The 16,077-nt window shown below is 55.5% G+C and overlaps 5 protein-coding genes across 5 annotated transcripts; 2 read left to right on the forward strand and 3 right to left on the reverse strand.

Annotated features, from left to right (window-relative positions):
* Window positions 1–132: 132 nt before the first annotated feature.
* Window positions 133–1,792, forward strand: BO66DRAFT_442271 (class I SAM-dependent methyltransferase; the record flags this gene model as incomplete). The annotated part of the gene is made up of 2 exons (XM_025651412.1): window positions 133–1,521; window positions 1,583–1,792. 2 exons carry the CDS (start codon window positions 133–135, stop codon window positions 1,790–1,792), a joined length of 1,599 nt encoding a protein of 532 aa, XP_025500065.1.
* A 392-nt stretch (window positions 1,793–2,184) lies between these two features.
* On the forward strand, window positions 2,185–4,612 carry BO66DRAFT_357314 (putative acetamidase). The gene is made up of 7 exons (XM_025644899.1): window positions 2,185–2,770; window positions 2,840–2,952; window positions 3,019–3,242; window positions 3,349–3,629; window positions 3,738–3,916; window positions 4,012–4,318; window positions 4,415–4,612. The coding sequence occupies exons 1-7, from the start codon at window positions 2,263–2,265 to the stop codon at window positions 4,525–4,527; spliced, it is 1,725 nt and encodes a 574-aa protein (XP_025500066.1). The 5' UTR covers window positions 2,185–2,262; the 3' UTR covers window positions 4,528–4,612.
* A 114-nt stretch (window positions 4,613–4,726) lies between these two features.
* BO66DRAFT_414497 (uncharacterized protein) lies at window positions 4,727–9,376 on the reverse strand (the record flags this gene model as incomplete). The annotated part of the gene is made up of 5 exons (XM_025649471.1): window positions 4,727–6,331; window positions 6,486–6,743; window positions 7,343–8,450; window positions 8,511–9,085; window positions 9,206–9,376. 5 exons carry the CDS (start codon window positions 9,374–9,376, stop codon window positions 4,727–4,729), a joined length of 3,717 nt encoding a protein of 1,238 aa, XP_025500067.1.
* A 321-nt stretch (window positions 9,377–9,697) lies between these two features.
* BO66DRAFT_394777 (nucleic acid-binding protein) lies at window positions 9,698–11,010 on the reverse strand. The gene is made up of 3 exons (XM_025648069.1): window positions 10,971–11,010; window positions 10,380–10,904; window positions 9,698–10,298 (listed from the first exon to the last, which is right to left on the reverse strand). Coding segments are annotated over exons 1-3 (990 nt in total). The 5' UTR covers window positions 10,973–11,010; the 3' UTR covers window positions 9,698–9,835.
* Window positions 11,011–11,591: 581 nt separating this feature from the next.
* BO66DRAFT_186604 (uncharacterized protein) lies at window positions 11,592–14,829 on the reverse strand. Its single transcript, XM_025642420.1, has 7 exons — window positions 14,502–14,829; window positions 14,031–14,445; window positions 13,755–13,977; window positions 13,669–13,700; window positions 12,836–13,612; window positions 12,075–12,785; window positions 11,592–12,018 (listed from the first exon to the last, which is right to left on the reverse strand). Exons 1-7 carry the CDS (start codon window positions 14,624–14,626, stop codon window positions 11,731–11,733), a joined length of 2,571 nt encoding a protein of 856 aa, XP_025500069.1. The 5' UTR covers window positions 14,627–14,829; the 3' UTR covers window positions 11,592–11,730.
* Window positions 14,830–16,077: the final 1,248 nt, after the last annotated feature.

A 16,077-nucleotide genomic window follows, 5' to 3' on the forward strand; every position in this document is an offset into this window, starting at 1 on the left:
TCCGTCTCTCCGTCCGTCTTCCCTTCCATCTCGTCTCGTGCTCTCCCCGAGCTTTCTCTCTTGCTCCTCTTTTTCGACGGAGTGCTTTGTGCTACCGCCCCCGCCCCACGAGCGATCATCTACCTCCTTCCCATGGACTCTCCAGTCCTCAATCAACTGCTTCGGCAGTTATTTCGACATCCCGCCTGTCAATCTTTCAAATCTACTCCTTCCCTCTCCGCGCGCCGACCGGGTTGCGTACGCCTGTCCCCATCCCGTCCGCACCACCGTCAACAATGTCGACCCTTCCTCCGGAAACTCCCCGCCAACAAGAAAGCCTCCAATGATGGTACGATCTGGAACGAGCGTCGCTTTATCACCAGAGACATCTCGGAGGAATTGCAGAAATACCCGATGGTCACGGCCAAAGAACTCCGTCATCACCGCGAGCGGCCGCGGCAGGTGAAGATGTGGGGACGGGAGTTCATCGATGGTAAGGAAAATCGTCGTCGTGATGGCTGGCTGCTGCGACTGGACAACCGCTCACATACTCGCGTGCTCTCTCTCACAGACAGTTTGTACAATCTCCAATACGGCTACTTCTCCCAACATGCCACCATCTTCAGCCCCGGGGAGCCCTTCATCTTCAACGACATCGCCGATGGGCCCGCGTTTCACACCATGCTACGGAATCGTTATACGGAGTTCGAGGACCGGTTAGACGAAGCCGAGCCCGACGTCGCCCGCCAGCTGTGGCACACCCCGACGGAGCTCTTCCAACCCTACTACGGCGAGACGATTGCTCGGTACCTGGTGTCGAACTATAAACTGACGCTGTACCCGTATCACGATCTGATCATCTACGAGATGGGCGCTGGAAACGGCACGATGATGCGGAACGTGCTGGACTACATCCGCGAGGTGGACTACGAGGTCTACCAGCGGACGAAGTACAAGATCATCGAGATCTCGCCGGCGCTGGCGAGTCTGCAGCTGAAGAACCTGATCGCGTCGGCCGAGTCGGCCGGCCACCGGGACCGCCTCGAGATCATCAACCGGTCGATCTTCGACTGGAACACCTACGTGCACTCGCCGTGCTTCTTCCTGGCGCTGGAGGTGTTCGACAACTTCTCCCACGACATCATCCGCTACGACCTCAAGACGGAACAGCCGCAGCAGGGCGGGGTCCTGATCGACGCGAACGGCGAGTTCCACGAATGGTACCGCGACTACCTGGACCCGGTGGCCGCGCGGTTCCTGCGCGTGCGGCAGGCGGCTGCCCGGCGCCCGTTCCCGTCGCCCCTGGGGCCGAAGTACATGCGGGCGCTGCGGCCGTACCTGCCGGCCGCGGGCCAGTTCTCGCAGCCGGAGTACATCCCCACGCGGCTCATGCAGTTCTTCGACATCCTCAACAACTATTTCCCGGGCCACCGGCTGGTGGCGAGTGACTTCAGCTCGCTGCCGGACGCCGTGCGCGGGCTGAATGGACCTGTGGTGCAGACTCGGTTCGAGCGGCGCACCATTCCTGTGACGACTCCTTATGTAAGTCGGGTCTTGAGATCTAGTCCGAAGTTTTGAGGAATGTTTTCTGACTGGCACGCAGGTCCAACAAGGATACTTTGATATCTTCTTCCCGACCGACTTCAATGTGATTGAGGACATGTACCGGGCGATCACCGGCAAGTTGACGCAGGTGGTGAGCCACGAAGACTTCATGCAGCGCTGGGCGTACATTGCAGACACGGAGACGCGGAACGGGGAGAATCCGATGCTGACATGGTACAAGAACGCCAGCATGCTGATGACTGTTTGAGTGAGGGTTGGGGTCAACTAGGAGGTGTACGATAGAAGATACCAAGCATGGCCGCATGGCCTACTATCTTATCTCGGCGGCTATGGTATCCGGAACTCGGCAATCTGCAGGTGATAGATAGCTGAATCTATTGAATGATTGGCGTGCTACAGTGGTTGAGGATACATTCTGACATACTCCGGAGTAGATAGTGATGATGCTGTACCCAATCCGATTGATTCATCATTATCTCCTATCTTTCATGAGTGCGGAGTATTGAGATAGTTGTGTATAGCATTCCACTGGCAGGTAACTAACTCCCTTATAAACTTCTCCGCATGAACCCCGCTCCAGTTCCATTGATTTCCCCTCGTTCCGCAACCATAACCATAAACTCCTCCACCACCCCCAACTATACAACTTCACTTCATTTCACAACCCAGACCACTCCAACCACCAACAAACCCCACCAAGCAACAGCAAAAGCAACAATGACCCAAACCACTCTCCTTTCACCCCCAACAATCCCCACTATCCCCACCTGGAAACCCACCGTCTACGCCAAACGCCAGGCCCAACTCGCCGCCATCCCCGAAGCCTGGCGTCTTCCCCACCCCCCGGCCACCCCGACACCCTCCAAACAAGACCCAGACCAAGACCAAGACCAAGATACCCTAACCACCATCCGCACGAGCGGCATCCTCACCGCGCAAGAGCTCGCCTGGACCGAAACCGCCGACACAACCGTGCTGCTCCGCGCCCTCGCGTCCGGGGAAATCAGCTCCGTGCAGCTGACGACGGCCTTCTGCAAGCGCGCCGCCCTGGCGCAGCAGCTGACCAAATGTCTGACGGAGATCTTCTTCGACCGGGCGCTGGCGCGCGCGCGGTGGCTGGACGCGGAATTCGCCCGCGCGGGCGGGCGGCCGCGGGGCCCGCTGCATGGGTTGCCGGTGTCGATCAAGGATCGGTTTGATCTGGAGGGGGTGGATACGACTGTTGGTTCGTTTTATCTTTTCCCCTCCGGGGGGGACGGATGAATGTGGGCTGATTGTTCATGTCTGGGTGAAGGCTGGGTAGGACTGATCAACAAACCCGCCCGGAAATCTAGCTCGATTGCGCGGCTGCTGGAGTCGATGGGGGCGGTGTTGTATGTCAAGACGAATGTGCCGCAGTCGCTTATGGTATGTTCTGTCCTTTCGGGGAACGATGGTTGCTGACCTAGGGCTGGTTCTGCTGGAACCTGGAAGATGTCCGACTCCTACAACCACGTCTTCGGACAATCGATCAACGCCTTCAACAGCCGACTCATCTCCGGGGGCAGTTCCGGCGGCGAGGGGGCGTTGATTGGCACCCGGGGCAGTGTGCTGGGGATCGGGACGGATATCGGGGGCTCGATTCGCATCCCGGCCAACTTGCAGGGGTTGTATTCGGTGTGTCCGTCGAGGGGGAGGGTTCCGTGGGATTGTTCGTTGTATGTTTGTTTCAACTCCCTTTCTTTGCTCTGCGTGGGGGTTTGTTTCTGGGATATGAGGGTCGAGGGGGGGCATGGTATACAAAGACTAACAGTATACCAAAAGCATGCACCAACACTACATGGTGCCCCCCGTCGCCGGCCCGATGGCGCGCAGCCTCGCCTCGATCGAGCACTTCATGGCCGCCCTGCTGGCCTCGGAGCCCTGGACCCTCGACCCGGGCTGCATCCCGATCCCCTGGCGCGCGGAGCTGGCCGCCCTGCCCCCCGCCCACCGGAAACTGCGGGTGGCGATCATCCACGACGACGGGGTCGTCAAGCCGCAGCCGCCGATTGCGCGGGCGATGCGCGAGGTCGAGCGGAAGTTGGTGGATGCCGGGCATGAGGGTGTGTCTTGCCCTTTTTCCTTTGTCCTTTCCCTTCCCTTCAAACTAGATGTCAAGCCCGTACCGCCGTACACAACCACCCCCGTCATCATACTTACTGGGAGAAAAGTAATCCCCTGGCCCGCCACCGCCCTCCACAAAGAAGGCACCGCCCTCTGGACGAAAGCCATCTTGGCCGACGGCGGCCAACACTGTCGGTACCTGTGCGACATTGTCGGGGAGCCGTTGATCGAGGGGATGGTCGTGGGGACGGCGGAGGATGAGTTGTCGGTCGAGGAGAGGGAGAAGGTAGGCTGGGCTGTTCCTGTTCCTGTTCCATCACCTCACCTTCCCCCTTGCCCGAATTCCCCCCCATCTTACACAAGTAGTAACAAGACGAAAAGCTCGAAGAAACAAAATACACCTACCAAGAAACCTACCTATCGCAGTGGACGACCAGCGGCATCGACGCCCTCCTGATGCCCGTGACGCCCTGGGTCGGCTACCGGCCCAAATCCTGGGTCGTCAGCGCCCAGTGGCTCGGGTACACGGCGCTGTGGAATTTGCTGGATTACGCCGCGGTCACGGTGCCGGTGACCTGTGCGGATGCGCGGGTCGATTGTCCAGAGAGTAACCGCGACAGCGAGATCAACCGGGCGTGGCGCGAGCATGTGCCCCGCAATGAGTCGGATCGGTTTAATTATCTGCAGTGTTGGTTTTTTTTTCCGCTTTCTTTTCGTTCTCTTGCCTCCCTTCGGGAGGGAGGGTTAGGGGTTTGTGAGCTGGGCTAACATCCTTTTCTGGCAGACGATATCGATCTGGTCAAGGATATGCCGGTTACGGTGCAGGTGGTTGGGGGGAAGTTCGGGGAGGAGAAGGCGGTTGCTGTGGCTAAGGTTTTGGATGAGCTTTTGAGGTAGATTCTCTGCCTGGGAAACTTGGGTATAATTGAGTTGTATATCAACCTACATACTACATATCTGAAGAAGACCGCTCGTATGCGGGAATCAAAATTTTCGACTCAGGGTGATGATGAAGTAGTAACATAATGGGATACTGCTAATGCGAGATATTATACAAACTATACCGATATATATACTCCACTCCAACAAGCGCAACCTAAAGTTTCGCCTGCGGCTCACGCTCACCATTATTCTGCCACGCAAACCCAATCTTCTTGCCGATCCCCGGCTCGACAATGACATTCACCACCGTGACCTGCTCGCTCGCGAACCCCTGCCGCGTGGCCTCGACCAGCTCCTCCTCCGTCCGCACAAAGAACCCCCGGCCGCCGCACATGGTCGCCAACATCTCATACCGGGTCTCATACAGCAGACTGGTCGACCGCAGGCCCCGCGTCCCCTCCCCGCTCGCCTTGGTATCATTCCGCGCCGTTTGATCCTGCAGCGTCGTCCACTCGGCCGCCGAGGTCGTGTCCCCGTGGTAGATGCCCGAGTTGTTGACCACGAAGATCAGCGCGGGGATGCGGTACCGCGCCAGGGTCTCGATCTCCATGGCGCTAAACCCGAAGGCGCTGTCGCCTTCGAAGGCGACGATTTTCTTCGGCTTCGACGGGGAGGAAGCTCCTGATGCTGCACCGGGCATCGCGTTGTACGCTTCATGCGCCGCGGCGATATACCCCATCCCCACGCCCATCGTCGCGTAGGTCCCTGCGTCCAGTCGCTGGCGCGGGTGGTCGACGCTGAAGATGGACCGCGAGATGTCCATCGTGTTCGCGCCCTCGGACACATACACCACGTCGCTGCCTGCCTTGTGAGTCAGCTCGTCCAGCGTCGACTTGATCAGGTGGAAGGCCCGCTGGTACGTCATCGGGGCATCCTTCGGGGTCGGGCGGTTAGCCGCCTGGGCCGCGGTCTGTATATTCTTCTTGATCGATGCATCCAGCACGTCCAGGAAGGTCTTGTCAGAGGCCCCACCAGCATTAACAACCGGAGCATAGCGCCAATTCGCCAGGGCGGCGACCAGCTGGTCCACGACCAAGGAGATGTCGCCGACGATGCCCAGCTCCGCGGCGCCGGCATTGCGCCCGATCTCCTCGGCACACAGATCGACCTGGATGATCTTAGCCGTGGGGGACCACTTGGGCGCCTCGCCGAAGTGGAGGATCCAGTTGAGGCGCGCGCCGAGCACGAGCACCACGTCCGCGTGTTTCAGCGCCGCGCTGCGCGCGCTCGACACGTTGCGCGCGTGCGAGTCCGGCAACACCCCCTTGCCCATCGGGGTCGGGAGGAAGGGGAGCCCCGTGCGGTCAACGAGCTGGCGCAGCTGGGCCTCGGCCCGCGCGTACGCGGCCCCCTTGCCCACCACCAGCAGCGGCGCCTTGGCCGTCTTCAGCAGCTGCGCCGCCTTGAGGATCAGCGCCGGGTCACCGCTGGCCTTGGGCGGCGCGGGCACCCGCATGGTCTCCGGCGGAGGCAGCAGCAGCCGATGGTGGTCCGCCGCAGCGGTTGCGCGACCCTGGATGATGTCGGCGGGCAGGTCGACGAAGGTCGGGCCCGGACGACCGTACCAGCAGGTCCGATAGGCGTTCTTCACCGCCCCCGGGATGAAGTCGAGCGAGGAGGCGCGCACCGCCAGCTTGGTGTGCGGCGTCAGGAAGGAGATGGCGTCGAGTTCCTGGAAGGCGCCTTTGGTGATTGCGGTGGTCTCGGCCGAACCGGCCAGCACCAGTAAGGGGAAGTTGTTGGCGGTTGCATTGCCTATCTATTTTGGCGGAATTGGCTTTAGTTAGCACGAGAGGAGAAACAGAAGGGATGGCTTTGTTAGCATGAAAGGATAGATAGATATGAATTCAACAAAGCCAAGAAGTACAAATCACGTAGATAGCAGCACCCCCAGGGCATGGAAAACAACTCACCCCGGCCAAAGTATGGAGAACGCCCGGTCCTCCCACGACGAGACAGACACCGGGTCGTCCGGTCATGTATCCATAAACACTGGCGGCATAGCTGCAAGCCTGCTCGTTGCGGAAGGCCACGAATCGAATGCCCAGATTGATGGCCTCCTCGGCGATCTCCACGACGGGGATGCCGACGATGCCAAAGATCACGGTGACGCCGAGATCGCGCAGCGTCCGGGCGATGATCTGGGCACCGGTGACGGCAGCCATTATTTTCTGAGGGGAAGTGTGATTAAGAGCTTGGCAGCTTGGCAGGATGGATGGATGGATGGATTGATGGATTGATTTTAATTAATGTAGGGCTGAATAGTTGACAGTGAGTAAATAAAAAGGTTGGGGTTGGGGGTGTGGGGAAAGAAAGATAGGCAGCTGCGAAGTAACTTAACAATGGAAATAAATGGCCGAGGCACAACCCATTCATCGGCATGACGCAACAGCAACAGCAACAGCAACAGCAACAGCAACAGCAACAGCAACAGCAACAGCCGGTTTCATGCCCGAGGCAGCCATACTTCAACGAGATCAAATCTCATGCATTCCTGATTATCTTCTGCAGCCGCACAACCCTGTATTGTATAGTCTCAATTGTTGCTGCTGCTATGTTGCTACCAATGGTATCTCATCTACCTACCCATCCCCTCATTTCAAAAGAACATACCCACATGAAAAAAAAAACAAATCTTAAAAAATTCAAACTCGCTATGCTTCCTGCCAGCAGAATCGCTCTAGAACTCGAATTCCTTCCGGAACACATTGACGTCCATCCCGGCCACGACTTGATCGGCCAGGTCCCGCCGTCCCATCTGGCTGAACACCCGCCGCAGCGTGTCGTACAGGTTGGTGCTTTGGTTCTGGCTGACATGGAGCATGCGTTCCAGCTGTTCGTCGGCAATGCCTCCCTCGCCGCCGATGATCTCGCGCGCCCGTTCCCGACCCTCTTGCTCGACGACCCGGTGCATCGACAAAGCGCCCAGGAGGTGCTGCGCGGCCTCCGGGTAGCAGCCAATGTTGATGCAGGAAACGCCCAGGTTGTAGCGAGCCCGGACGAAGTTGGGGTTGATGTTCAGCGCCTGCTCGTACGCCTCGATGGCCTCCTCGGACCGACCGGAGTTGGCCAGCGTGGCACCGAGCCGGTTCCAGAGTAGATGCAGCTGCTCCTGCTGGTTGGTGGTTCCAGACTCCGTCGAGGCCAGCGCAGCCGAGAAGCAGTCGACTGCCTTGTCGTACTCTTCTGCGCAGTAGAACAGAACACCCAGGCCCACCTGCACGTCCGGATCCATCTGCTCACCCGACGGAGACAGTTGAGCAGCCTGGATGAAGAGATCAGTGACCCGGTCATGGAGCAGCTGACGATCCGTGAACCCAAGGTCAGCGTCTTCGGATACATCCTTGGGATTGATGATCTGTGGGTACTTGACGGAGAGCCAGCGCTCCAAAGTGCGGTAGGCGGTAGAATCGTAGCCCTCATTGGTGTAAGAGACGGCCAGACCCATGAGCGCATCCAAGTTGCCAGCATCGATCTTCAGGGCTTGCTCCAGAGCTCGGATCGCGGGCAATTCTTTCTCGTTCTGGGCCTGCGCGGTCCCCAGCATCGTCCAAGCCTGTACGTGCTGCGGGTCCTTCTGGACCGCCGCCTCGAAGGCCAGCGCAGCCAGAGACAAGTTGCCACCCTCCCGCATAATCTTGACACCTTCTTCGAATGGGTCGTTGACATTCTGGAAAACATTGTCTTCCTCGAACAGGTACTCGCCTAGTTGCGGGTTGCGGAACCGCGTGTTGAGGGTCTCGAATCCATCCCAGTCACCCATATCGCCCATGTGAAGGTTCTCGTCGATGTTGAAATCGGTCTCACCCTCCGCCAGTTTCCTATTTACTGCCGCCTCAGCTTGAACTCTTTGCCACACGTTTTCAAACGCATCGAAACTCTCCTCGATGGCGGTAGTAGTAGTGGTGGTGGTGGAGGTGGAGGTGGTGGGGACTGACCTGTCCAGCTCATTCAGCTCTGCCTCCATGGCTGCGTTGGCCGCATCGTCCAGCGTCTGGGTATCCGCCGTCTCCATCTCCGCGAACTGCGCCTCCCAGTTCTCGTCATCGAGCTCCACCATTCGCCCCTTGCCTTTGTCCTGCGTGACGGCCTCGGCCGGTTGCTGCTGCTGGTGCATGGCCATCGGGCCGAAGTTCTGATGCATCATCCCCATACCCCCCATGCCCATGTAGCCCATAGGACGCTGGTAACCAGCCAGCATCGGGGACGGGGCGGAGGCGACGGAGGGGTGAGCCGCCTGGGGCATGCCAGTCCGACTCTGTTGTTGGAACCGGGCGAATTCGGCCGGGTTGAATCCCGCGGGGGCGTTCAGCATCGGACCTTGGGACCCATTAAAGGCGGCCTCCATCCGTGCATGCTCACCGGCATCGAACTCCGCCACCCAGCCCGGAGATCCTGTCCGCGGGGGTGCGTTCTGGAATTGGTCCAGTTCACGTCTGAGTTGTTCCATGGCGAAGGGCTGAGGGCTAGCGCCCGGTAGTTGACCGGGTTGTTGAGAGAATTCGTCCATCATCTAACACATTCGAAATAGCAACCATTAGTTGAATGGGAACCACGGCAGTGGGCCACGCCCTCTTCCCCGCGGGGAGGCTGAGGAGAGGGTGGGGTGTGTTTGGAACATGGAGATACCTACCTGATCTTGACCACCCATCATTCCTCTAGACCGCATGCCTTCCTGCATGCCTCCCGGACCGCGTCCGACGAGGCGATCACGTTGCAGGGACTTGTCATCTTGGACATGCTTTGTAAACTGCGTCAGCGGGTTTCCGGCTGAAGAGCACTCGGCGCCACCAAGGAACGACATGTTGTGGGAATATGTGCAGCGACCGCGCTATTCAGTTCTCACGTAGAACAGTTCATATGTTTCGAAAATAGGACAAGGGAGGACCAGTGGTAGAAGAGAGAGGGAGGGGGGAGAGATAAGAGCGCGAGGGAGAGAGAGAGGAATAAGTGAGGAGACTCGCCCCGAGATGGCTCTCTAAGCACAGAGACGTGGGGTTTCGGCGCGGCTTCGCTGCCGACCGGCGGAAAGATACCGAGGCCCCCCAGGAAGTCACGTGTGCCATACTATTTATTTGGTTTCCTTTGGTTTCCATCTGTCTAAGCCTACGTGGTATGTACGGAGCAGGAAATGATGAATGGAATGGACTGTACGACATAATTCTGTAATATACATGAAAAGGATGAACTTGATATACACTCAAGACTGTTACACCTCAATGTAGGCCAAGTGGAATTAGTATCTGGGACAACGACTTAACCCCTACTCCCGCTGCTCCGGCTGCTCCGGCTGCTCCTGCTGCTCCTGCTGCTCCCGCTGGGAGCCAAAGTTGTTGATGCCCTTGTGCTTGGAGCTGTAGTCCAGGCGCAACTTCTTTCCATAGGGCATCTTCTGGCTGAGTGCCTCCATGGCATTGCGCGCACTCTCGAGGTCAACGAAGTCGGCGTGGGCGAAACCACGGGGCTGTCCGGTGCGGCGGTCAATCGCCACGCGCACATCGATGACGTTGACCACATCGCTGAACAGATCGTTGAGATCACGGTCGGTCATCTCGAAGGGCAGGTTGCCGATGTAGAGCGACTTCGAAGGGGGCGACACCCTGTGCTTCTTCATGCCGGTCTGCGCGAACATGACGCTGATACGACGTCCCTCGTAGATCTCCAGGTGCATCTCTTCGATGGCACGCTGAGCCGACTCGATCGAATCGAAATCCACATAACCGAATCTAAGTGACAGACAACCCCCAAAGTCAGAATTTGCACACGCGGCAATGTTTGGAATTCAGGACCGAAACTTGTGCGCTTACCCCTTGCTGATTCCCCGCTGGTCATGGATGAGGTGCACTCTCTGCACCTCTCCGAACTTCATGAAGAAACGTCTGAGATCGTCACTTGTGACGTCGTAGAAAAGGTTTCCAACGAAAATGGTGGTCTTCGGCTCCGGCTCCTCCCTGGCGAAGTTTGATCTGAATCTGCGGGTCCCAGATTCGCCATTGCCAGAGTTATCCCGCTGGAAGGAACGTCGTCTCGGGGCTTCCGGGGCAAAAGGCTCATCGGCCTGCTCAGAAGAATTCTCCTTCTGATCGGCGTACTGAGAAACAGCCTCGACGATGCTCTCGTTGCTGGTCTCGGGAGACTGCTCGTTGGTGCTGGGAGCTACGGGCTTGTTCTGAGCATCATCGCTGTTCCACCGGCTTTGAAGCTGAGACTGAACGGGTCTGCTGGCAAAAGCAAGGCGCAAAGGGCTGGACGCGTTGGAGCGCGGTACAGAGCGAATCGCGACTCTGCTAGGAGCAATCAACAGCCGAGAGGCTACCTGGCGGAAGCAATACCTGAATAAATCCAATACTGTTAGACAGATACTACTAATGGCGAAAGGCAGTGATAACCAGACTCACATTTTTGTGTTTGAAGAATGATTAAATTTTAGAGGAAAGGATGGAAAAGGATGAAGTTTTCTCAACCCAAAGAATTTGTGGCAAGGAGATGCTTCGGGGAATTCAGCAACGAAAACTTCCCTTATCAGTTAGTCACGTGATGCTATATCAGCACACCATGCCCAATGTGTAATCGATCACTGGAGTTCGGGAAATTGCTGCGCGGAAATGCATGTTGCCCGTGACTCAAGTATCTCCTGAAATGCATGCTACATAATCCAATAACTACAATGAAGGAAATATCCCGACTAGACCTGAACATAGTCGGAGGAAAGAGCTCTACGTTCTGTGGTTGTCTCTGTTTTCGCGAGTTCAATAGAGTACGGTACGCTAAAATCTGCAGACGAGCATGAACTACCGACAACAATAAGAGACTCCAAGATAGAGTGTAGATGACTAGTATTTGCATGACCTATCGTGACGTGTCTTCGCGTAATATACATCCAATCCTCAATCGAATATCCACGCTGATTCGAGCGTAGAACACGAATATGATTATAGCTGTGGAAACCAACTAGAAAGAGCCCAGCCCAGCCTTTGAATCCAACCGCGTCCTATTCGCCATCCTGTGAAGCTAAAGATTAGTCCTGCAGAGCTTTGTAGCACGACACAAATACAATCCACATAAAATGAAATCCAGATTCCCGACCAACTTTTGATTCATTGAATGTAGTCAGATCCTAGAAAGGCAGACACGAAAGAACTTGAACAACATCGTTGCTTAGGTTCCCGGACCGCTACTTGGGTTGTTGAGAGAGGATGGGTTGACAGGATAGCCTGCCGTCGACATGGCAACATTGCTGCCCTCGTAGCTGTTAGCATCAGGGGAGAATATGTTCGGGCCACGAGGCATAGAACGCATGCGGTCAGGGCCGCTGTTTTGTGTGGCTGGCAATTGTGCTGAAGACAGGGGACTTTGACCCGGTTGTTGCTGTTGCATGTCTCCCGATGGCCACCATTGTGAAGGTATATCCATTGCCGAACTCTGAATATAGGTATCCCAAGCGTCCTATGATTGTGATCAGCCATGAATTCTTTTTTCAGGGGATTGGTGGGTTAGCATACCCAGTCCAGGTTCAACTGCATGTCGGGCACCTGCCCAAACATCGCGCTGAACGGTGAAGGTGCCCCCGGAATCTCTGCCGCGTTTGCAAAGCCACCTTGCATGGGCATTTGCGTGTCTGCCATCTTGTATGCAGGGTCGTTGAGCGTCGATTGGCTCGAAGCCATGGGACTCATTCCACTGCTCAGGAGCCCCAATGTCATTGCGGCGCTTTGTTTCTCATCCTGTGGCTCAAACGCCGATGCAGACGCGGTATTACTTTCTGAAAATCCCAAATTCAGCTTGGCAAGCATTACTCCCAGAGCTCCGGCAGCTTTCCATGCATCGATAGTCTCATCACGAAGCTCGTCCCAGATTTCTCGGGTTCGTTGAAGCGCAGCTACCATCTCATCCCGACGTTCCTTAGTCCAGGAATAAGGATCACTAGAGGTTCGACCCGATGCCTGGAGTTGCTGTCCATGATAAAGATCAAGGCAAAGAATGGTTGCAGCGAGCAAATAGTCGGAAGAGCCAAGTGAGGTTAGCTTGTTGTATCTGCTGCGTAGACGACCTGTGGGCCGAGTCTCGTCATGAAGCATGGACTGAAATCGCAACAGCTCCATTGCAGAGTCCAGGCAGGTCCGCCTCGAGTAACTAAATCGAGGGTTCTCACGTGCTCGTACAAGGTATTGTCGATGAAGCACGCATTGTGCTTTGTGATACACGCTCGCAACCTAGAGATGGTCAACACTGCATAGAACATCTCAACAAGGACAGAACTTACCGCAAATCGTGACATGATCAAGTTTGGAGAGTCCAATGGGCAATCTTCGATAGGACGCACGAGTAGGTGCTCCGGGATCAGATCGCGAGCTTGACGAAGCTCCGCATCAAGCTCCATCACCTTGTCATAAGACGTTGCAGTCTGACAACGTGAAGTATGCTCGCTGACATGGCCGAAAGTGTACGTCAGCCGCGCTTTAGCAATCAAGAACGATATCGGCGTCGGTTCATTTGCGGGACGGGAAGGCGGAAGTTCTTGACAATTCTCATCAAAGTCGTCATCGTACAAATTTCGAGGGAGCTCAGTATCACTGTCAGTGGAACGGATCATGCTGGGCAACCCCACTTGAGAGGAGAACAACAGGTCCGCCTGCCGTACGAAGGTCCACACGCGACGCCGCATTTCTCCTTGAAACGGTGTAATATTGGGGAACATCTTGGAGTCACGATGGTAGCCCATCCTCATAGCCAAGCGCGCGATCACTCCCACGAGAACCCACACCGACACATCTGCTTCCCTGGTTTGACAGAAGTCACCATGAAGGTGAAAGATCAAACTCTCAATGACGTACGGATATGGTTTGGTATAGTCGGCCAGCGTAAGACATTGGGCTACGAGGTTTCTGAAAGTTCCAGCCATGTCCAGGGACTTGCCCCGAAATTCCGGGGGTTCGTCTCCATTGCGATGGTACGAGAGCATGGCTAATCGCATCATGGCAAACAGCATGCCAATCCATATCGTGCAAGTCTGGGAAGGATCTTCCCAATGTTTGTTGTACTAGCTGGGATTAGCGATACGGTAATCATGTAGGGTGATGGACAGATGAGTCTTACCTGCGTCTGAAAAGTGGGCCCATGAAGAATGTCTACTTCGGAGTGAGTACTGACATAAGGTATTTGCAAAAAGCCGTCTGACTTACGTGTTGATGGGTCATAGCAGCTGAAATAGCGCGCGATCAGCATATCGGTCGTATATTTAGACGGGAAAGAAGACATAATTTCCGCCCGAGTCGCGGGTTTCATTGCCCCAAAGAGTAGAGCGGAACCTTGGACGTCAGTCGGGAGTTGGGTTGTCTTCAGCTTCTCCGTCTGCTCCTCGTATTGCTTCTTGTGAGTGGAGAAATAATTTCGCACTTCCGCAATCTGAAGCAGGCGTTAATCGCTGGCGATAGCTCTGGTGCGCGCAGGCAACTTACATCGCTGAGGACCGATGCCCAATGTACCTCACTGATATAATAGGACTTGTTGTTGTCAAACTTCATGATTCCAAACGACTTGGTGACCTGCTCGGTATCACTGTCCTCAGGGCCGCCAGGGGTTTCATCTTCCACATCTATATCGACCGTGTTCGGTACAGACCCCGTGCTGCTGCTATTGCCGGAAATCGCAGCCATGGCCGCTGCGGGGCCTGCAGACTGGGAACCATTAGTCATAAGCGATAGGACGAGGCTCTCAAGTCGATCGATCCTATTCTGCATATCATCTGGAGAGCTCGCAGCTGACGGCTGCGACACATTCTTTTTTCGCACATTTGCTTGGGCGTATGAGCACGAAATCGCATCACCACGCTTGATGCAGTTTTCGCAGGGATGGGCACGGTTGCATTTCAGCCTGATGACTCCACTGTTAGCACAAATGGAAAGGTGGCCAGCGAGGCAAGTGCTTACTTTCGATGCCGACATGGCGCACATGAGAGGGGAACTCGATTTCTCTTTCTGATGACTCTGAATTGTCCTTCCGGGGAAAATGCGCCAGCGCTCGACGAGGTTGTGGATGGGGGTGTCGGAGACATATTGAGCTATATTATAACAATCACCTGGGAAACAGTGCTTGCGAGAGTAGCCCGGACGAAAAATGCGGGGGGAGAAAGAATGGCCTGCCCAGAGACGACTATTGAACCTGCTGAGTATCGCGTAGGATTTCGGCGCCAATATGTCTAAAGGGATCTGGTCCGGATGCTGTAGAGGTTGGGAGTCTGTCCGGTCGACGGCGCAAGTTGTCAATGAATCTAATGGACAATATGACAAGACTCAAGTAATCGGCGCGCAGCCCTCTGAAAGTCTGCGAGCGTAACCAGAGTCCGCCCTGTTTATCAAGAGCCCTTATTGCACAACAATACTCGATCCAGTGGTTTGACCGCGATCGTTGCGCTGAACGCGATTGAGCGGGCTTATGGTACGATCGAGGGGCGCGCGGCGATGGGCGACCGAAGAAGACCGCTGTCCGTCGGGGTTGAACAGATTTGGAAGACACGGGCTAGTGTTGACTCGACCTTGAAAACAACGGCACAAAGAATCGCGTTGCACACGGATCGAAACGAAAAGAAAAGAAAGTGCCGAACAACAAGACGAGGAGGAGGCAGAGAAGAGATCCAATGAGGGGCACGATCGGCGCACTGCCTTAGCGGGTCGAACTTGGGAGAATGAAAGGCAAGCAGCCGGTCAAGCCGGGCTTATCCAGTTTAAGATTATATCAGTGATAGACAGAAGAGAGAAGAGGCAAGCCCAGGTTGGTCGATACCTGAAGAGGCACGTAGTTGGGGTTAGTAGAATTGAAGTGAAGAAACGACTTTGCGAAACAAAGGGTACGGAGTAGTAAGAGTAGGATAGGTAGGATAGGTTATTATCTCCGTTATCACCTCGAAGGCGGTCAGTATGTAGGCACACACACAGCTGACGTAAAGACAGTGACTGAGTCAATCACGCGCAAGTGAAGTGACGGATGATAAACTTCAAAGTATACGTAGACTGGATCTGATAATCGGGCAGGTTGCAGCTTGGCTGGCAGAGAAAACAGGACTGAAAGGCAAAGTGGAAATGCGGTGCGGTTAGTTAGTTAATAGTACGTAGTGAGAGGGGGGAATAAGTTGAATTACTCAGAACTAGACCAGACCATGCAACCGCCCGTCTCACGGAAACCCCGACAGGTCACTAAACTTCACTCACTAAACGTGGTTGGCGCGCCGGCCATGCTTACTACTGCATGGGTTGAGTCGGTTGACTCACTCGCTCGGACTCCAAAACCAATAGATAAGCAATGACATGGATTGAGAACAGGCAGCTAAGGTACAGTAACTTGGAATGGTCTTGCACACAAGTTTTCTCCACTACTAAGTACTATACATTGATTGTATTTGCATTCTGCCTCACAACGAATCAGGATAGTAGTTGACCCCATATCAAAATGCAGGGAAACGCTTTCACAAATACTAGACAAAGATTCGGCATGCAATGATACATTGCT

The sequence above is a fragment of the Aspergillus aculeatinus genome (genome assembly GCF_003184765.1).
Source record: "Aspergillus aculeatinus CBS 121060 unplaced genomic scaffold BO66scaffold_52, whole genome shotgun sequence".
In the NCBI taxonomy this organism is placed as follows: domain Eukaryota; kingdom Fungi; phylum Ascomycota; class Eurotiomycetes; order Eurotiales; family Aspergillaceae; genus Aspergillus; species Aspergillus aculeatinus.